The sequence below is a fragment of the Oryzias melastigma genome, linkage group LG13, assembly GCF_002922805.2.
Source record: "Oryzias melastigma strain HK-1 linkage group LG13, ASM292280v2, whole genome shotgun sequence".
NCBI lineage: Eukaryota > Metazoa > Chordata > Actinopteri > Beloniformes > Adrianichthyidae > Oryzias > Oryzias melastigma.
This window is the reverse complement of record NC_050524.1, coordinates 5,177,785-5,198,137: the sequence shown is the minus strand read 5'-3', so window position 1 is coordinate 5,198,137 and position 20,353 is coordinate 5,177,785. Positions and strand designations below refer to the sequence as shown.

The window sequence follows — 20,353 nt, the reverse complement described above, 5'->3', positions numbered from 1 at the left end:
TAAGTAAAAAAAAACCTTTAAGGTGCAAAACAAAAATTTCACATAAGAACACATAAAAAACAAGCCAACATATTAAAACTTATATTTATATTTTTTATAGAAAGAATTTTTACTTTTTTCTTTAGTCAGACCTGACTAAAAGAAGACAAAAAAAAATCAAAGTTATAAAGTGCCAAAAATTAAGTTAATTTCTTAATTCAAATTCTCTATTTTATTTTTTAAAGATCAAACTAAACTGTACTAGAAAGAAACAGGAAATACTAATATTTTTAAAGCTATTAAATGGATATTAGATAAGAAGTTGATGTCACTGGAACATCCTGATATGAAATCCTCATTCAGAATTTCCACTGCCTTCGTCAATTTAAAAAGATTTATTCAATCCAATTGGAATAAAAATTTTGTTTTTGTGGATTCTCCAAATCAGAACGATTGTAACTCCAGAACAAAAGAAAAAAACACTTCAGCTTTCATAAAAGAAACAAGGTTTAATTTACAGTTTTACTAAATGTACATTTCTTTTTAAAAAGTGTCATTATACACAATAAATACAATACAAAATTAATCTGTAATACTATACTTCAAATTCTCTTCCGGTCTTTTTCTTCTTATTTTTTTTACATTATTACTGTTCCTTTTTTCCCCCCATCTGGATGCTTGTGCTGCGTTTGGGTTTGTCCACCAGAGCTGGAATAGAGAACAGACGGGTGCACAGTGACAGAGCTGAAGCAGACAGGAAACTGAAATGCGTCCATCAGAGACGACCGACAGCGAAGGTGAGAAAACAACCCGGGAAATGTTTAAAGCAGAAACTAAACCGATTCTTTCTGTCAGGAGGGAACGGTAAAGATTTTAGAATTCCATATTTCCTAAACGTGTTTCGACGCATCTAGTAAAAGATGAGAACTGAAGTTTACAACAAGATGGATTGCATTAACCGTGTGCCTCAGTAAGGCAGAAATCTCTGATAAGTGCACGCAAGACACGAGAGTTGCTGTATTTATTGATCTGCTCCAGGTGCTGCATCCTCCTGCCTCCCGTCGCCATGGGAACGGTTCAAACAAGCTGCCCGATGCTTACCGGGGACGCCGTTTTTACCAGGACATCTGTGAACAGTGACTGCTGCTAAGGCCACATGGAAGGAATGTATAAATAGTGAGGAGGAGAAGAAGAAAATGACAGAAGTTTGAGAACGAAAAGCCTCATTGGCTAAAGGAAAAAAGGGGGAGGAGTCAGGCGCCGGCGTTCGACTGCTCTGCTGGGACCTCTGTCTGTCAGATACAAACTTCCCGGAACAATTCGAATGGACAAAGCCAACACAGCTCGGCAGAACAGTACAGTGATGCTATTTGAAAACAGCGCCCCCTACTCGTGACTACTGACCAGCCTCCTGGTTGAACCCCCGTCAGTCCAGCCTGGGGCTGAAGGGCTGTTATCTGCTCTGAGTCTGGGGCACCAGGCTGCCGTTGTGGCCACGCCCACCGACCTGAGGGTGCTGGGCCAAGGCGGACGAGGAGGAGGCAGAGGAAGCGGGCGGGAGTGAGGGTCTGTGGGAGGAGGCAGCCAGGTCCCCCGGGCGCTGACTTTGGTGCTGATGGGGCCGGCTGCCGCCCCCCTTGATGTGGCGGCCGGACGGCTCCTGCTGCAGGTTGAGGATGCTGTCGATGGCGCACTGCAGGTGCTCGTTCAGCGAGTCGTCCGGCGGGCTGCCGCTGGAGAAGCTGGCGTTGTCCATGTCGGGGGAGTCCGACTTGCAGCGTTTGGCAGGAAGCAGAGAGTCTCGGGGGAAGGAGGACTCCGGGGAGGGAGGCCCGGGGGCGTGCTGGTCCATTCGGAAAGTCCCGCCGCTCATGTGTTTGTTTTTTCCGCCCAGCCGCTTGTATTTCCGTACGTTGACCTCCTGGTCTGCGTGATCTTCCTTGCCCCCCTCCCTGTCTAGGAGCAGGGGGTGATGATGGTGCTGCGTGGGTTTGATGCCACGGTTAAACACTTCGTTCATTTTGTCCACCCCCGCCCCCCCTAAATGTCCAGCGTCGTGGCTGGACTCTGTGTGGGGGCGTAACGCCTCCCTGTCTCTTCTGTCCACCTTCACGCTGGCTATGACTGTCCGCTCTGAGGGGGGGGTGGAGGCCCCGTGCCTGGGGGGCGAGGGGGTGGCCCTGGGGTAGGACAAACTTTCGTCTCCTCCACCCGGGACGCCGGGTCTGACCCGCGGGCTCACGTTTTCCCGGTAGGTTTTCCGGAGGGGAAGGCGGCACGTGGTCTGGGAGGGGGTGGGGGTGGAGGCGGGGTTGTGTTTGACTCCGCCCCCACTGTGGTGATCCAGCGTGCCGTTCATTTGAGTGGAGGACGAGGTGGACGACGGCCAGGCGTGAGAGGATGAAGAGGACGAGGGCGGGGCTCCAGCGGAGGAAGCACTTCCTCTCAGAGGGGGGTTGCTCTGAGTGGTCGTCATGGTAACCGAGAAGCCGGCGGAAGCTGTGCAGGCGGGGGACTGAGTTCTGATCACCGTGGTGAGAGGGGAGGATAAAGGGTGGGGCTTTGCATCAGCGGCGTCAGACTGGGGCGGAGCCTGAGGCGGGGGCGTGGCCTGATTGCTCAGCTGAGGTTGGGGCGTGTGCACCGGGTCCAGAGCCGTGTTGTGGACCACCTTACTGAAGCCCGTCTGATCCTGCTTGATCTTCAGCTTCAAACCGATTCTCCTGCGAGCCTCGTAGGTCTTGATGGGCGGCTTGCTGGTTCGCTGAGGGAGAGCGTCGTCGTCGTCTGCGTCCTGGGAGTTTGAGGGGAGCGAGGAGGAGGATGACGACGATGAGGAGGTGGTGGGAGCACGGCTGAAGCTTTGGCTGACAGGATCAGACGCGGGTTTGGCTGGAGCAGCCGGAGGACAGCTGGTAGTCCAGGATACAGATGCTCCGCCCCCACCCTGCTTTATGACCAACTTGGTAGGGGGGAAAGGAGGCGCAGGAGTCGCAGCGGGAACTGGAGCAGGAGCTTGAACCGGAGCGGAAGCAGATGCCGGCGGAGGGATTGGGGTGACGTTTAAAGGAGGCGCTGCAGCTGGAGCAACAGGTGCTTGGACAGGGGGGTCAACCGGGGCCACTCCACTCACTGAGGGGGGCTCCGTCGGCTCAGAGATACTGTCCAACTTTCGCACGCTCGCCAAAAACTCCTCTGCAAGGAAACACACAAAGTACCATCAGGGTAATGCAAACTAGTGCTACCACAAACCATTATTTTAATAGTCGACTAATCACTGAGTATTTTTTCCAATTAGATGACTAATCGGGTCATGGGCAAACTGGATGTAAAACACACATCTTAACCATCATTAGCTATAAACTAACTAAAACTAGATATATAGCGTTACCTGCGATAATGCTAGTGTGAATGCTGTAGGCTGAATTTGGCCACTGAAGATGCTAGTGCTGATAGCAAAAAACACTGAAACTGATAGCTAAAAAGGCCGATGTTGATAGCTACAATATTAGTTAAATGCCAAATTAGACTAAAAATCTGAAAAAAGCCTAAAGTAGCCAAAACAGCTAGCATGCAGCTGAAATATTAGCTAAACTCAAAAACACCATAAAAGACAAAAAAGCCAAAGTTAGCCAAAATAGCTAGGATGTAGCTGAAATAGCTACACTCCAAAATAGCCTAAAGAAAACGGAAAAAAATCCAAGATTAGCCAAAATAGCTAGCATGTTGCTAAAATATTAGCCAAACTTCAAAATAGCCTAAAAAAATGAAAAAAAAAGCCTGAATTAACCAAAACAGCTAGCATGTTGCTAAAATATTAGCTAAATCCCAAAACAGCCTAAAAAACCTTAATAAATTCCAAAATAGTCCAAAAAGCTAGCAGAATGTCGTTATAACTCTCAACCTTACTACACTCTGACTCTATATAATATAAAGTAACGACTAATCAACTATTAAATTAGTCGTCGACTATTTTAATAGGCCTTGATTAGTCGACTAATCTTGGCAGCCCGAATGCAAACCGACACAATGTGGGGAGGAGGAGTTAGCGGGCGCACCTGGTTTCTCCTTGGCAAAAGCCCTGTCCGAAGTCAGAGCACTCTTCTCCTCCTGGATGAACATCCTGTCGATCATCACCATCTCTGCCGAGGGGCCCAGTCTCTGCTCAGGTTTAAATGCCGAAAGCGGTGGGTTCAAAATCAGTTCACCACAAACGGGGTGGCAACAGCAGCGAGGCCGGTTTAGATACTTACTTTTGACTCAGCGAAGAGCAAGTGGCGATATTTATCAACCATCGCTTGGGTCCTTTTTAGCAGCTGGCAGGAGACCTTCTCAAATTCATCATCCACTGCAAATAAGCACAAACGGTTATGAAGACGAAGGTAAGTTACAGCACATGATGCAGGATGTAAATACAGATGGAATTCTGTAAATGACCCGCTTTGGATCAGATCTGCAAAGTTCCTCACTGTGTCAGGGTTCAGTTTCATAAAAAGTGCTAATAAACTTAAGAGCTCGTAGCAGCTTAAAGCTTATAACAAATTAAACAGAGCCCTTTATGCATTTGACCAATCAGATGGAGCCCTTTTATGTTAGATCCCGCCTCCCATGTGGACGAGGTTCATTTTTTAGATAAATTTTGTTTTTGTTGACTTTTATTTGAACAAAACTGCTACATTGAAATGAAAATGATGGATTAGCTGTTTTGCATTTTGTTTATGCATTGCAAGTCATCCCGTCATCGCAATATTGATCACTAATATAAAATATGGCAAGTTTTCTTCATGTCGTGCAGCCCGAGTTAAAACATGAGAGAAAATGTTCACGTGTTTGAGAAAAGTGAAGTGTGTAGGGAGGAGTATTACAGTTTCATAATTATTGTAAGTAGATGACTGGTTTGTAGAGTTCAACAATTGCGGGTTCATTTTAGAACATAACTCCCGTGATAGACGAGGGAACACTAAAGTAATTTTTTACAATTATTGTTTATAGGTGCTTTTAATGTCTTTACGCCATATGTTGCTAACTCCCAAAGTAACACTTAATCCAGGACACAAATTTAGCATTGAAATGGAAAAAAAACATTATTTATATATATATATATATATATATATATATATATATATATATTTTTTTTTTTGGTTTAATATACCGTATTTGTTGAAGTATAAGTTGTGTTTTATTTATATTTTGGCCAGGGATGGAATTTATATGCAATTAAAAAAAAAGGCTCATATTTATAGTTTTTCTACTAATAACCACTAGAGGGCGCTGTAGGTGTGTGTATCAGTGTTTGGTACTGACAACAACACAGAAGAAGAGTCATCGTCCAAAACAAACTTAGAGAATCTGATCGTTCTCCTCTTGAACGATGAGGCTAAAAGCTTTTAACAGTTGTCTGGAATGTCAAAGTTATGAATCGAGTTATTAAATTTGATGGACGTCGAAAAAGACACGAATCCCGTTCGGTGTGAATGCAGCATCATACTGGGCTTGGTAGATTTGTTTCTTCCAAAAGTGCGACTTATATATTATTTATTTTGCTACAGCGACTTATACTCCAAAAAATATGGATTAGAAATTCAGGGATTAAGGTGTTAAGGCTGTAAAACTCCTCTTTACATTTTCTTTAGGCAAACTTTAACATTTTCACACTTTTCTCTCTAAGTTTAAACTCTCAAAGTTTAAACCTTCATAGAAAAGTAAGTCCAGGATATTAGAATGAAAACAAGGATCTGATCTTAATGACGTTTTAAGTTAATCTTTTAAGGCTTTTTACTCCATCAAGCAGATCTAGTGGACCAGCTTGACTTTTTTGTTTGTTTTCTTGTCTCATTGCTTTTAGTTTAATTGCTTTTATTGTTTTTGTTATTGTATTTTCTTGTTAATTGATTTAATTTTGTGTTCAGCACTTTGGTTGCGTCTGTTTTTATAAGTGCTATACAAATAATGAATTGATTGATTAATACATTTGGCAAACTAAGTATCTGAATAGGAGACATGGAGAAGATTGATTGACAGTGGTCTACAGCCAATCAGGATGCAGGACACAATGCACGTGAAAAAAGGAGCATAAATTGGACTAAGAAAAAATAGCAAAACAACAAGAACACAAAAAGTGAAACAGGAACACTCTACAGTGACAAACCCATTCAATCAAGCACACACATTCACGCCAACCTGTATTCACCAATTGTGTCTCATCAAAGGAAACGGGCAAAGCGGGAATAGAACCTTTGACCTTCCAATCGGAGGTCAACCGCTCCACCACAGGGCTGTGCAGCGAGTTACCTCTCTGATAGTCTTGGGAGGAGTTGGCAGTTCCCTGGTAGAGATGGTAAGGCAGCAGTCTGTTCAGAGTGTCCTCAAAGGAGTGGAAAGGAGCACTGTAGTTGGGGTGAAGCACTGAACCCTGATGTTTCCTCAGCTGTTCCAGCATCCTGCAGGGAGGCGAGCAAACAGGTGAGCTACTCTAAAGTGCACCACACTGCAGGTAGACCGCGAAGCCCTCACTGTGCATACCTGGCTTCTTTACTGGGTTCTCCACCGAAAGGCATTGTTGTTGTCTGTGAAGAGGAAAAAAAGATTAGAAACCTGAAAGCTGAACTGTCGCTCAGGAAACAGGTGCGAACGCCCCTCCCACCTTTACCTGAGTTTGTACTGGAAGGGGTTGTGGAGCAGGCATCTGGGTCAGGGTAGCTCCTAACACCTGGATTTTCACCCCACCTTTCCCCAGAGTCATCCCCCCGACTGAGCTGATCACTCCTGGCTTTGGCTGAACCTGAGCAAAAAAATACACATTTAGACGCAAAAATACATCTCAAGGAGACGTGAGGCATCTGCTAAAAGGTGATGTGCAGTGTATAAATTACTGTTTTTTTCATAGGTAAGCCAGGGGTGCTACTTTTACTCAGTAGCGACTTATTTGTGATTTTTTAAAACATAAATAGGCTCATATATTTGTTATTTTTCTACTAGCAACCAGTTTCCCTTTAGCGGTTGTTTCCACTAACAACCACTAGAGGGCGCTGTATTTTCTTCTGACAGTGCCAGAAGAAGAAGTGTCGTCCAACACAAACGTGGAGGAGAATCTGATTGTTTTTCTCTTAAATTTTGATATTTTTTCTCATTTGGATTTAAAGCATTATTATTCTTGTTTTTTTTTTTTTGCCAAGGCAAAAATCAAAGTGTGATTTATACTAAAGAGTGACTTAAATATGGATTTCTTCTTCTTGATTGATGTTTTTTGCTCCTGCGACTTATACTCCGGTGCGACTTATACTCCAGAAAATACGCTAAATGAAAGAAAATTAAGATCCAAATTAAATTTCAGACTATTTCTTAATTCAAATTATTACAAAATAAGAGCAGATTTAAAAAAAAAAGCCATTTGAAAAAGAGCATAAAAGGAGTGTAACCCATAATTAGATAATGCTTTTAAAACACCTTAAAAGATGATCAGACTGATAATTATGACATAACTTACATGTGTAGATATATATACATATGGACATGTATCTGTGTATGAATACATGTATGTATATATGCACTCACTGGTCACTTTATTAGACACACCTGTCTATCTGATGGTGAATGCAAATTTTTAATCAGCCAATCACAAGGCAGTAACTCTGTGAATGTGTGTATGTAGACATGGCCTTTGTCCGGGTCTATATATAGTCCCCTGGATTTGAAAGGTAATTCGGACACGATGCTCACTACTTTTCTTCCGTTTTTCTAATCACTGGATGTGACGTCACCGATTTCACGAAGTGAAAATCAAATAAAAACGAACATTTCACATTTGTTTTTGACTCCACTTTGTTTTGATGGTGAAAATATGGATGGTTTATTCAAATATTACATTTAAACACGTTTTTTTGTTCAAAATTGTTCGACCGCAATGCATTGTGGTCTATATCCGCTAATCTGGTGACCATGGATGTACGCTAGCTTTTTGCAAAGACTTCTGGGAAATTTCCAGACACAATTATGGTCAAGATGATCTGCTTTAGTTCCAACTGAGTATCAGAGTGAGGAATAAAGGTGACTGAAGTGACGGAATGGTTGTTGGTTCTAGACGGACTAGTCTGAGTATTTCAGAAACTTAGTACCAATTGAGGCTACTTGAGTTCAGTTGCTGACCATGTCCATCCCTTTATGACCACAGTATATCATCTTCTGATGCTACTTCCAGCAGGATAAAAGCTGGAATCATCTCAGACTGGTTTCTTGAACACAACAACGAGATCTCTGGACTCTGGACCAAACCCTCTGAGAAATGTTTCCAGTACCTTGTTGGATCTATGCTACCAAAAATTGAAGCAGTCCAACCGGGTACTAGTACGTGTGTCTACTAAAGTGGCCGGTGAGTGTATATTTCTTTAGTTTGTCTCCTTTAAACCAATTCTAAAAAGGTTTCCAAAGTGACCGGCGCACCTGTGCAGGCTGGGTAAGGCTGGCAGGAGAGACAGTCTGATTCACCAGTGCTGGCCCTTGGGCTCCTGAGAAAACCTGTAAGTCACTTGATACTGAAAGAAGAGACAAAAAAAGAAGTTAAAATTAGACAGAAATATTTACGCTGATGAACGTCCTGTTTCACGTCTGGAGTCGTACTTTGCAGCTGACCTGAAGCGGGAGTTTTGACGAGCACCGACGTCGGCTGCAGCATTGTGGGAAGCTGAGCGGGAATGTCGGAGCTGGTTGATGAAGCAATCGTTTTATCGACAGGCACGTCTTGCTGGGACATAAACTGACTGGGGGTTTGAGGAGCAGGTTTGGCCTGAAGCATGATGTTCTGCTGGACCTAGAACAAACATGATTTAGTTTGGCGAGAAGACCCACAGAGGGAGGCGTAACGGTGCTGACAGTACCTGGTGCAGCTTCTCCAGCAGCTGTTTCTGCTGAGGTGAGGGTTGGCTGATGGAGGACAGAGTCTGGATTTGAGCTCCCACCAGCTGCAGCTGCTGCTGATGCACCGCCGTCAAGCCCTGGACGGGGATCTGGGTCTTCACCACGGCGGTGGCACAAGCGCTAGCCGGAGCGGGCGTGAACGGGTGCTGCGGCGCTGCGGGTGCGGAGGGAGGTTTGGGCGACTGTGACATTGAAGGCCTTTCTTGCTGGTAGGGGGCGGGCAGCGACGGCGGTCGGGGGAGGGGCTGGAGCTGAAGTTGGATGTGCTGCTGTTGGGGGGGCGTCTGCTGCGGCTGGACTTGCGTGGCGGGTTTGGGGGACTCCGCCACCTGACTGGGGACGATGAAGAGCGAAGGGTGAGACGAGGGCGTGCAGGAGCGCGAGGGGGTCTGGGACTGCGGCTGCGGCTGAGACGGAGGGCGCTGTTGATGATGCGGGGACTGGATCTGCTGGCCCAGGACCAGTGGTGACTGGGAAGGCTGGGGGCTTTCCGCCACGGGGGGCGTCGGGGGATGAGTGGTCAACGCCGGCGACGGGGACATGCCCTGGATCTTCAGAGGCTGCTGAGCTGCGCTGGAAGGTACCTAACGTGGAATCACATCATGTCAGTACTGAAGCCCGAACACAAACGGCAGCGTCCAGCACGCACACTCACAAAAAAAAAAAAAACACACACAAAAGTCTCGCAAGCGTAAAATGATTAAAGGATTTCAGATTTGGCACAAATCCAGGCTGGGTGACTTCAGCACAAACTCGTTTAGAGTCAATTTAGTGATAATTTAGTCAACGAGCCAAACAAAATTCTGATTCTCTCCTTCATCACCCAACCTCAGCTCACACAAACAAAGGTCAAACAGCAAACAAAACAAAGCAGAGTGTTAAAGTTCAAAATCTAGAAGATGTTGAAGCTAAAGTAGTAGAAGCCCATGATTTCTCCTTTATCTTTTTAAATTCAGAGGAATTACACACACAATTAAGTGATGATCAACTAGTGAGCCACAAGGAAAACCGGGCTGTGATTGTAAATAAGCCGAGTTTAGGGGCAAAGTACACGAGACCTGCTGGTTTTTGGGTTTGGTTTGGAGGAAAATGCGCAAGTCCAACGAGGGAGAAAAGCGTAGTGACAATGTGGAAAATGCAGGACGAGAGAGGAGAAGCACTAACGGCGGCCAGACATGCAGCAAACAGAAATGAGCTGACTACATCGCACTAAGGTGGTACGGTGGCCTGGAAGTTCAAATCGCTCAACGCAAAAACATTTAAGATCACAACAGCAATTAAAAAAGCAAAGCAAATTGTAAAAACATATTTAAAAAAAAACTAAATTCCAGAAACCAAAACTGTATTTAAAAAAAATACAAAGGAAAGCTTCAAAGTCAGTTCCAGAAATCAAAATGAAATGTTAAAAAATGAAACCAGAAAAGGAAAATATTATGGGACATTACTGAGTGAATGATGACGTTTGCTCACCTTTTCAATTAGAAGCTATTAAGCAATACTCTTCTAACAGAAGATATTTCATTAAAGTCTCACTCCGATCATGTTTTGATCTATTTTCAAAGCATTCTGAGTCGTCTTTTAATCAGGATTATGTCAATTTTAGCTCATTTTTTTCTCTAAATTTGTCGTTTTCTAGGACGTAGTTTCTGTGGAGTGGCAGGAGTTCGTTAGAAATTAACATTTGACTTGTGAGCGATAGAACTGTTGGCATTAGTGAGAGCTCTCTGTTTGTGGTCCTCCAGTGTATTATCTATGACATAAATAATTTATTTTTCTTCAGCTTCTGATTCCCACCAAAAAGTAATACACAGAAATGCACTTTCAAGCTTTTTTATATATATGTATGTATATATATGTCCTCCATTATCAGGAAATTGCCACAATAACATGTTAAAAACACCATTTTCCTCTGACTGGGTCTATAAGTTTGACAGCAGCCGCTGCAAAAGTTCTGTTATTTCTCAATCAGGTCTCTACCACACTTTGGACAAAACATCCTTCTGTTTTACCTCTTCTTTAAAACTCAAACATCATCATCCAATCAGTGACGTCTCATAATACTTACCTTTTCTGGTTTCTTATTTTGTTTTATTTTTCTTTTTTCATTTTCTGGAATTAATTTTGCTTTGACAAATTTACGCTTTGGTTTTTGGAATTTCGTTTTGATTTCTAAAATGTAATGTTTTTTTTATTATTTATTGTCCCGTCTTAATTTTCATTGTGATGTTCAAAGACCTAGTCCACTGAAAATTGTGTTTTTAACATGTTCTTGTGCCATTTATGGAGGAGATGTATTAAACCATTTAAGATTAAAACTTCACTTCTTTATTTAAATAGTGTTGGATCAGGAGCAGATGAAAACCTGAGGGTTGAAAAAGCCAAAGTCTCCCTTCTCTGCTACAGTTCTGAAGTATTTACATTTGTAAATAAATAAAAAAATAATAAATAAATAAATCCAATTGCAGACAAATAGATCCATTAACACTTGTGTTGTCCTCGTCTGAACTGACATCTAGTTCAAAACTGTACAACAGTAATACTGCTTGCCGTTCTTTTTTTTTTTTTTTTTTTTGTTGCTACGCTAATGTTAGCTTGGGCATGAAAGGTGCTATAAACTAGTGCAGGGGTCTGCAAACTTTAACGGTAAAAGAGCCATTTGGGCTTGTTTTCTACCGATCATAACTTAGTAGGAGCCAAAAAGTCTTATTTTGAAACTGCCGTGCATTCATTACAATGTATTTAATAATAAATATGAATTATGTTTCTTTTGTGGCATGAGTAAAAACAGAAATATTAAAAGAAGCTAGCATTTTCTCAATATGTGGATTTATTTTCAACGTTTTTACAGAAAATCGTATGATTTCCTTTCAAAATAAAAGACACCTTGTGCCAGACCGGATCATCCCAGTGCAGCTCTGGACAGCATAAGATAATGTGTGCTTTAAATTAATGAAAGATCAAACTTTTTACCAAAGTTTTGCTCAGTGTCTGAAATCAGTGTATTCTGGAAGAAGTACAGAGGAAACAAGAACTCAAGTCAGCAGGGATGTAAAAACCTTTAGTTTATCTTTGAGGTGCACCTCTGTCATACATTTCTAAACTTAACTAATGTAAATTAATTAAATGCTAATTTAGTAACCCTAACTTGAAAAAAATATATATATATTTTTTTCTTTAGGCAGAGAGCCATTATGGAGAGGTAAAAGAGCCACACGTGGCTCCAGAGCTGCAGGTTACAGACCCCTAGTGGGAGAGTGTAAACAAAGGGATGATGGGAAATTAGCTGAGATAACTTCCAACCACAACTCAGATGAAAACTTCTAATGATCTCCTGCTGTTCTGCAGAAAATGTGTCTTTAAAAAGGACTGTTAAAAAAAGTAGCTAAAAACAGCATAATCCTAATTAAAAGAACAATTTTACAGTAAAAAAATATATTGTTGGAACGGGACTTTGATATTTTTGTGATTCGTCGATGTGATTTGTACTTCAGGGCCACCGTAGAGTTGGACATTTTTATTTTGAAAACAACAAATGATGCGGGACAGTTTGAAGGAAGAAAATGGTTGTGTTTTTTACGGACTTTTAAACAAAAAAAAATTGAAGACAGAGTTAGAAATGTCAATTTTTTTGCATGTAGTGAGGCATCGCAGGGAAAGCAAAGACGCTACTTTTCGAATAAAATCATCAAAGAGAGCTGGAAGAAGTGGAAGCAGTGATGCACAGGAGAGGTAAAGAGAAAACCAAACATTGTTGTGGCGGCAGCGGCAGCAGCAGCAGCAAGTGGGTGGGGCTCAACATAAAGGGGCATTTTCTACCTTTACCACTGCTGTCATGTGGGAGGGGCCAGGGGGAGGACTGTGGCTCCGCCCCACCCAAGAGTCAGCTAATTGGCTATCATGGACAGCAGGGGCCGCAGTAGTGATGCTGTTGCTGCTGACGATTACAGACGCCGGCACGCCCACAGAGGGGGTCGACTCATTCTCTGTGTGATGGCGCTGCTCCTGATAGTACAAGTTACCGTTTCAGGATGGGGAGGGGTAGGGAGGAAGTAAAATAGTAAACCAAAACAAAAAAAAAGTCAAACCAACATATCACTCCATGCATGTTATTCATTTAAAGATATTGTTAAGTGTGCGCCAGAAAGCAGAGGGAAGAAAGCTGGAAGCACTGACCTGCTGGAGGAACATCTGCAGAGACTCCTGGCTCAGAATCATACTCTGGCCCTGGTTGGTGAATAGTAGCCTCCCTGGACTGTGCTGAGCTTGAGGGGGAGCCAGCCCCACTGCTGTGACCGAGGAGGACGTGGTGGAGACCGATATGGACGGAGAAGAGGAGGACACGGTGGAAGCAGAGGACACGGAGGAAGCCTGCTGTAAGGTGAGGATGGAGGACTGTGGGAGCAGCTGCTGCGTGGGGTGACCCGCCGGGTCGGCAGAGCCTCCCAACACAGCCACGGCTTCTCCAGGCTGGCCTTGACCTACTGTTGCTGCTCCCGTGCTGCTGGGGACGCCGCCTGACTGGGGCTGCAGAGCGGGCTGAAGGCTGACGGCAGGGCTCAGTCCTTCCACCTGACCCAACATGGTCAAGGGGTTCTGGATCGGCATGCCCTGTATAACCGTCTGCGCACCCCCGGAGACGGTGTGGGTCTGCGTCTGGCTTTGAGTCTGAGCCAGTGAGGCAACGGGCATCTGAAAGAGGGTAGGTGCGCCCATTTGGCCAGACTGGAGCTGGATGGGTCCGGAGAGGATGTGGGTTGCCCCGGAGGGGCCCTGTGAAGTCAGCACCTGACTCAAGTTGATGTTCTGGTTTGCAGTCAAAATTTGGTTTGCGATGATCTGTCCACCGGGACCCTGACTTGTGATGATGTGGCCACCGGGGTGCTGGGTCAGGATCTGCCCGCCCGCCTGCAGCTGGGGCAGGAGGAACTGGTGGTTCTGACCCTGAAGAACGATGCTGCTCGGTTGGTTTAGTAGGTGGACGCTAAGAGGTTTGCCTGACGGCTGTGGGCCTTGCTGCTTGAAAAGAGACTGTTGAAACTGGGGGGCCTGCGTTGTGGCTTGCGTACTCAGAACCACGTTAGAACCGGGCTTCCCTGTCAGGAAGGTTACATTCTGAGCAGCGGAAACCGGCAGCTGCTGAATCCCGAGGGTCTTGTGGGCGTCGTTCTGGAGGGTCTGGGGTACCGGTGATGGCTGCTGCGGCTGCTGTTTGAAAAGTTTGGGCTGAATGGCTCCACCCTGAGGGGGTTTAGGTTGAATTGGTGTGGGGGTGCGCTGGATGATCACGTTCTGCATGATTTGGCCTCCTTGGGTTTGTGCCTGCGGCGTGACCCCTGAACTTAGAGGGGTGCTACCAAATCCTACAAGCCCAGACGGTGCCGTCATGGTACCGCCACTACTGTTGGCGCTGCTGACACACACAGCCGGTCCATTTAAAGCTGGGGAACTCAAAGTAGCTTTGTTACCTTGGATCAGAAGCCCGCCGCCTGCGCCTCCAAGCCCTGACTGAGAACCAGCACCGGACACCTCAGCCCCAGACTGGTGCAACTGGTATCCACCCATGGCCTTTGCCAGGATTGGCTGCCCAGACTGATTAATAGTCATAACTGTAGGCTGACCCACAACCTGAATCTGTCCGATACCCAAATGTCCTGACTGGTTCCCATTTGAAAGAGCCTGGAGACTCGAAATGGGTTGAATTGTCACATTTCCCAGGCCCACCTGCTGCACAAATGGCTGGACGCTGATGGCCTTGTTCACAACCTGGGGCTGGAGCTGAAGGCCCTGCTGGGCGAGCACCGAGCCCAGCATGTCAGCCGTGGCATTGGGGGGAGTAGGCGTGGTGCTCGGGACCGACCCGGGGAAAAGTGCCGCCGGACCCCCGATTCCTACGCCAACGGCGGCTCCTCCCGCCCCGGTGAGGCTCGCATCGGGAAGTGTCTGAACCACCTGTGTGAGGCCTGGAATCCCGAAGGAGCCCAGGTCCAGCTCGGCTTCTGCCTCCTGTAAGCTCTGCTCTGTGATGTTGGCCTCTGCCAAGCTCTGCTGCAGGATGTCGCACGGTTCGTGGTTCGTCCCGATCCCGTTGCTTCCGCCCTCTCCTCCTGGGGATCCACCCAAGATGTCATCATCCTCGAGGAAGTCCAGGTCAACACTGACTCTGGGCAGGCCGGCTGACTCATTGACCGACAGCGGCACTGTAGGCTGGACCTCTGAAACATGGCCCTTTGAGTACAACAGAAGAGGGAAGTCAGTGAAGCAGGAGACGGACAAATCCGAACGACGTGAACAGACATAAAATCTTGAAAAAAATCGTCGTTAAACCGCAGCAAACCAAAGCACATAAAGTGTAAGATGTGTTAGTGGAAAGGAGGAGGAATTCAAAGGGCATGCAATGCAGACAGACAGCGGGACAAAGATTGGGGGGGGGTTCTACTCACCCCAGTGGTAGAGAAGAACGAGCTGGAGGGGTCACTCGAACCATCCAAAAGGTCGTCAGTGTCCAACTACAGACACGTCCGCCAATTGACCGTACAGACAAACCAAAGCCACCCGAGCCAACAGGCAAAAGTCACCACAAACAGACAAGAACAGAAGAGGGCAAGGAAAGGACAGAACACAGTTCAGAACCCAAAGAACCAGTAAAAGATAAGCCACAGAGGAGCAAAATGGTTGTTGGGAGGCGTTAGTACCAGTGTTTTTCAGTTTGTTAAAAAAGGAACACAATACAATCCAAAAGGCAAAGACCATCAAAGCAGAAAAAGCAAAAGGTAAATGCCAGCAGTGAGGGATTTGGGGTTTAGGATGCAACGACAGGGGGCTCAACGGTGTCTTTAGTACAGGGGTTTTGCAAGCCGCAGTTATAAAATATTAAAACATCAAATACAGGTATAGATTTCAAAGATTTTATGAAAACTTCACATGCAAGTTTTTTTTTTTTTTTTTCGTGTGTGTTTACACTTTAGAGGACACTTACATGGGTCTCAGATCCATGAAGAAAATCATTGAGAGCTTCTGGGTCACTGTAGGAGAAAGCCAAATGCATTGCAATGATACACATGACACATGTCAATCTTACACTGAGTCAGAGATGACTTACCAAATTACATCTAGAAGGCACCTGCCATCTTCATCATCCATGACAACTGAGAGGGATGGAAAAGGGGTTTTCAAATTAAAATACAACTTGGTACAGTTAACGTTTAAGGTCATTACAGCAACAACCTCACAGATATTTGAATTGAAACTGATAAAAATGTGTTTGACACAATCCATGAGATTAAAACATATTCACAAATTAGTTAAAAACATAATTTAATTGAAATTAAATAGGTAAACAGAGCATGTAGTACATTTTTTCCCTAGAAAAGTCCAAGTAAAACAAAATACATTTTTGTAAAGCATTTAATCAAGTTTGATAGAAATTAATCTAATTTTACTACATCCTAAGAACTTACGTTAAATAAAAATAGGGATATTTAAAAATACAGTAGAGAGAAGCAAAGTTTTTAAGAAAGTAAAAGCTTCCTCAAACCAATTTTCTGCAACACAATGCTTTGTAGCCCCTCAAACTCGAGATCTCTTCAAAATAAAAAATAAAATGTGTCATTTGTAGTGAATCCATCACAGACGGGGTCGATTCAGGCTTTTAATTGCACTCTGATGGGATGGTTTCTCCGTTAAAAGCCATTATCCTCGTCTCAAATGCAGTGACTGTGATGTTGACACTTGTGATTGGGTCATCTTCCTGCTTTTTTATGATGTGTAAACATTTCACACAAAAGTCAATTCAAGCTAAAAGAACTCATTCAGAATCTAAACACATTTTTTGCAAAACACCATTATAAATCAAATGGAATGAGCTTTAAAATTAATTAGCACCCAGAAGAAAATACAGTTTCTTTCACAAAACTTGTCAAAACAGAGAGCAAAATTTACCACTAAAAACAGCTGATTTTTAAATAGACCCGGACCACCTCAGCTTTTCTAATAGTCCTCAGAACCAGGCGCGCTCCAGAAAATATCCAGACACTCAGTAAACAGAACTTGCGTCTACCAGAACACCGAGAACCAGCGGACAGCGATGCTCAACATCCTGAAAAAAGCGCGGTTTTCACACCGCCCAAGTGTGGGTTCTCCCTTACTTTACCACATAGAATAACAACCCTATTCGTCGCTTTCATTCGAAACAAATCAAAGAGTCACTCTAAGGACAAATCCACGTAACTATGAAAGAAACCCGGCTGTTGGAAGTAGCGGATCTGAGCCATCGCTCGGTTACAGGAGAACCGGAGCGCAGGATATGAATGGATACCAGCGATTTCTTACATGCTAGCTGGTGTTTTTAAGAAGCTTAGCAAGCGTATTTACAACATTACAAACAAAAAACAACTGTTGAGACTCTCATTGCAGTCTAACGACACAAACTGTGTGATGTGATTGGTCTTAATACTCGACTAACTCCTAGATTTAGTCATTTTAACGCATCTGGGTTGACTTTCGTTAGCCTAGCATGCTAATCTGCTAACAAGCTATCAACAATATTGAGACGTACAGCTAGCCTGAGCCTTTGACATTCAAAACAAACCAGCGAGTGACACAATTTGGGCACTCATGCTGCGCAGCGTTAACGCGACTCAATCGACACAAAGCTGCGCTGTCTCTTTAGAAGTGTAAACGCAACTGCGCAGCTAGCTATCGCTCATTGCAAGCAAAATATGAGTTAATGTTGGAATACTCTTGGATGAGGGGGGTATGCTTGGGAATTCGGTGGAAAATGAGCTTGTTTGCCGTGTCACACGGCAATGAGGCGCTTCGATTGCGGTAGCGGTGCAGTTTGCGGACTGTCCGCAGAAGGTGCATATTGCAGCTTCGTAACAGTTTTTCGGATTAATAGAGAAATCGCTACATTTGAACAAACTCACCCGAGACGATAGAGGTGCAGGCAGCGCGGGGTCTCCAGGACAGCCTCGCACGGGCTGCTGTACAGGACCCAGCTTCAAGCAGGAAACAGGAGACTTCCGTTTTGCCTGATTGAATTCGGTGTCTTTGGACGCCATAAACAAAACAGGAGGGCAACATTTTTCTTCATTTTCTTTGTTAATTGTTGGTATAATTTTTGTTTTACTTTGTTGTAATTGACTAAGTGATAACTGTAAGTAAATTCCGAGTGCTCTGTGAGACCTACGCCAGACAAAACGTATTCGTTTTTGTAGTTGAATTTCGTGTTCATGGTGTCCTGGATGCAGACTTTCCTCTTTCCCCTTAATGTTGACTGCTCTGATAATAAATAAAATTGCTCGACATAATATTCAATCTAGTATTTATTATTTTTGAGAGTTTTGTGCACATTTGGAGAAGGGAAAATGTTGACATAACATTAGGATTTTTTTGTCTTTACATTTTTATATGTTATTCTCTGTTTTTTCACTGTAGACCACTCTTTATATGTTGCTATTGTATTTTTTGTTTGATCTTTAGCAACAGAGATAAAACAGATGAGTGGTTCTCAGATATGGTGGATTAAAGTGTACACAAGAAAGCATGGTGTTAAACCAAGACAATAATATTTGAGTAAAGTATGACGTAAGTAAAAGGAGAAAAGAAATTGGCGGATTAACAAAACACAGCAGAATTTTGGAGATTTTTTTTAAATGTATTTATTATTAATCACAAAAACAAAACAATTCAACAAGCACATTTTGTGACAATGGAAAGGGAACAGAAACCGATATAATACAAAAATAGTAAATGAAACAAATAATCTATTCATTAACAGTCTTTTTTACAACAATCAAGCTTTTAGGAGACCGAGCAATGAACGCAAACTCAGACTTTCACTGATATACCGCTTTTTAAAGTGTTGGCCAACACTGATATTCAATGTTTTAATCTTTTAATTTTCTTTATTGTTTTATTTTAATGTATTGTCTCATATGTTTTTTAAACCAGGTTTTGTTTAAATTATTAATTTGTAATTTGATTGTTAAACACTGAAAGGTTATTGATATTAACAAACTTTAGTAGCCTTACAGAAATAAACTCCTACAAACTATCAAAACTACTTATTTATATTTCAATCTGAGTCATACTGCAGAACTGTTTGCAACAGATAATTTTGTATTTTCGATTCATCTAAGTTGATTGAATTTCTTTCAATGTAAATTCAAGGAACTGTATGTTAATAAACTTTGGAAAATTTGCTTTGTGCTGAAATCTGTAATCTGGCTTTTTTTTTTTTTTTTTTTGAATGTTCTATAAATCTAGAATTTAAAAAAAGAAAGTGTTTTAGTTTAGTGGTGGGAAATACTCAACTGTGGTTTTACCATAGCTTTAGCAATGTTTATAGCTTCTGGTTAGTAAACAAATTAAAAATATAAAGACTTGTTAATGTTTCTCAACCTTGTAAGTTTGAGCTTGATTTCCATCCATCCTCTAAATCAGTCTAATCAATCTTGATGATCATGAGATTAGTGAAGCCTTTCCACCCGCTGTCTGTCAAGTGATGGACACTTTGCTAGTCTGTTGCACGGCGATGCGACATACAGAAATGTATCCACGTACACTTATTCACCTAGGGACAATTTAGAAACATATTAGTCTGTGGGAGGAAGCTGGTGTACCAGTAGAAAAATCATGCATTCACAAGGAAATTAAACAAACTTCACATAGAAAAGATCCACTTGGGGTTTGAAACCTGGCCTTCTCAGTTGGGGTGCAGCTCATTTAACCTAATGATAAAAATTATGAAATTTTGATACATTTGTAACATACAATCCACTGGAGAGCATTTTGTCGCTCACTCAAAGCCATTAAAATAATCAAAATGCTTTTCAAACAAGTGTGGCAGTTAGTCTTAAACATACATCTCAGTCAGATTTTAAGTCACGTTTTTAGAGCTTTGCATATTCTTCTTTGTTTTCTCTCATATGCCAAAGCCACCTCTAAGACTGATTGTCCATTAAAATGGATGAGATAATGTGTTAGACTGCCTTTTCAGGGATGACACTCTGTTAAAGACTCAAGGCTAAGCCTGTTATCTAACATTAGGTAATAAAAAAAGAAATAAAAAAAAGAAAAGAAAGCAACCCTTATAAAAAAAAACATGCAAGACCAATAATATAATGCAGGAGCAAAGAAAAAAAAAAGTTCCATCCATCGTTTTTCTCACATAAATTCTAACATTAAACGGATAGAAACTGACTCCATTTTGTTTCTTGCTGCAATAATTGTTGGACTATATAAATACATATACTATGCATTTTATATAAATCAATGATCCAATGCAAACAATTTTCTAACCTTCAACGAAACATTTAGATCATAAAAGGGATTATTTCAGTTTCTTTTCTTAAAAGCAGAACATTGTTTTAATATGCAATTCTCCAGAATAAGAGAAGGGTTTCTGTTGGGTTCTTTTTTTTTTTTCAAATCTGCATCTGAAGTTGACCAATAAAAATGC

At 43.0% G+C, this 20,353-nt stretch overlaps 1 protein-coding gene across 7 annotated transcripts; it reads right to left on the bottom strand.

The window, feature by feature from the left end:
- Positions 1-468: 468 nt before the first annotated feature.
- bicra (BRD4 interacting chromatin remodeling complex associated protein) lies at positions 469-18,119 on the bottom strand. Of its 7 annotated transcripts, none has more exons than XM_024276424.2 (15): positions 17,817-18,119; positions 15,992-16,037; positions 15,869-15,914; positions 15,333-15,398; positions 13,066-15,117; positions 12,709-12,894; positions 8,853-9,476; positions 8,596-8,785; positions 8,419-8,510; positions 6,629-6,760; positions 6,502-6,545; positions 6,271-6,419; positions 4,233-4,327; positions 4,038-4,158; positions 469-3,174 (listed from the first exon to the last, which is right to left on the bottom strand). In XM_024276424.2, exons 1-15 carry the CDS (start codon positions 17,971-17,973, stop codon positions 1,433-1,435), a joined length of 5,742 nt encoding a protein of 1,913 aa, XP_024132192.1. In that variant the 5' UTR covers positions 17,974-18,119; the 3' UTR covers positions 469-1,432. The 7 variants fall into 7 exon arrangements, with proteins under 7 accessions (XP_024132192.1, XP_024132194.1, XP_024132196.1 ...); XM_024276426.2 differs by having other exon boundaries at positions 4,038-4,143; positions 17,817-18,118; XM_024276428.2 differs by having other exon boundaries at positions 4,038-4,140; positions 17,817-18,118.
- Between the last annotated feature and the right edge of the window lie 2,234 nt (positions 18,120-20,353).

Excerpts from the sequence above, each read along its gene's own strand:
- bicra (XM_024276424.2), bottom strand. The coding sequence starts at position 17,973 with ATGTTGCCCTCCTGTTTTGTTTATGGCGTCCAAAGACACCGAATTCAA. Across the intron at positions 15,399-15,868 it reads TTCATGGATCTGAGACCCAT|TTGGACACTGACGACCTTTT; the intron begins GTAAGTGTCCTC and ends ACGTGTCTGTAG. Across the intron at positions 9,477-12,708 it reads ACATGACAGCAGTGGTAAAG|GTACCTTCCAGCGCAGCTCA; the intron begins GTAGAAAATGCC and ends ATTCCACGTTAG.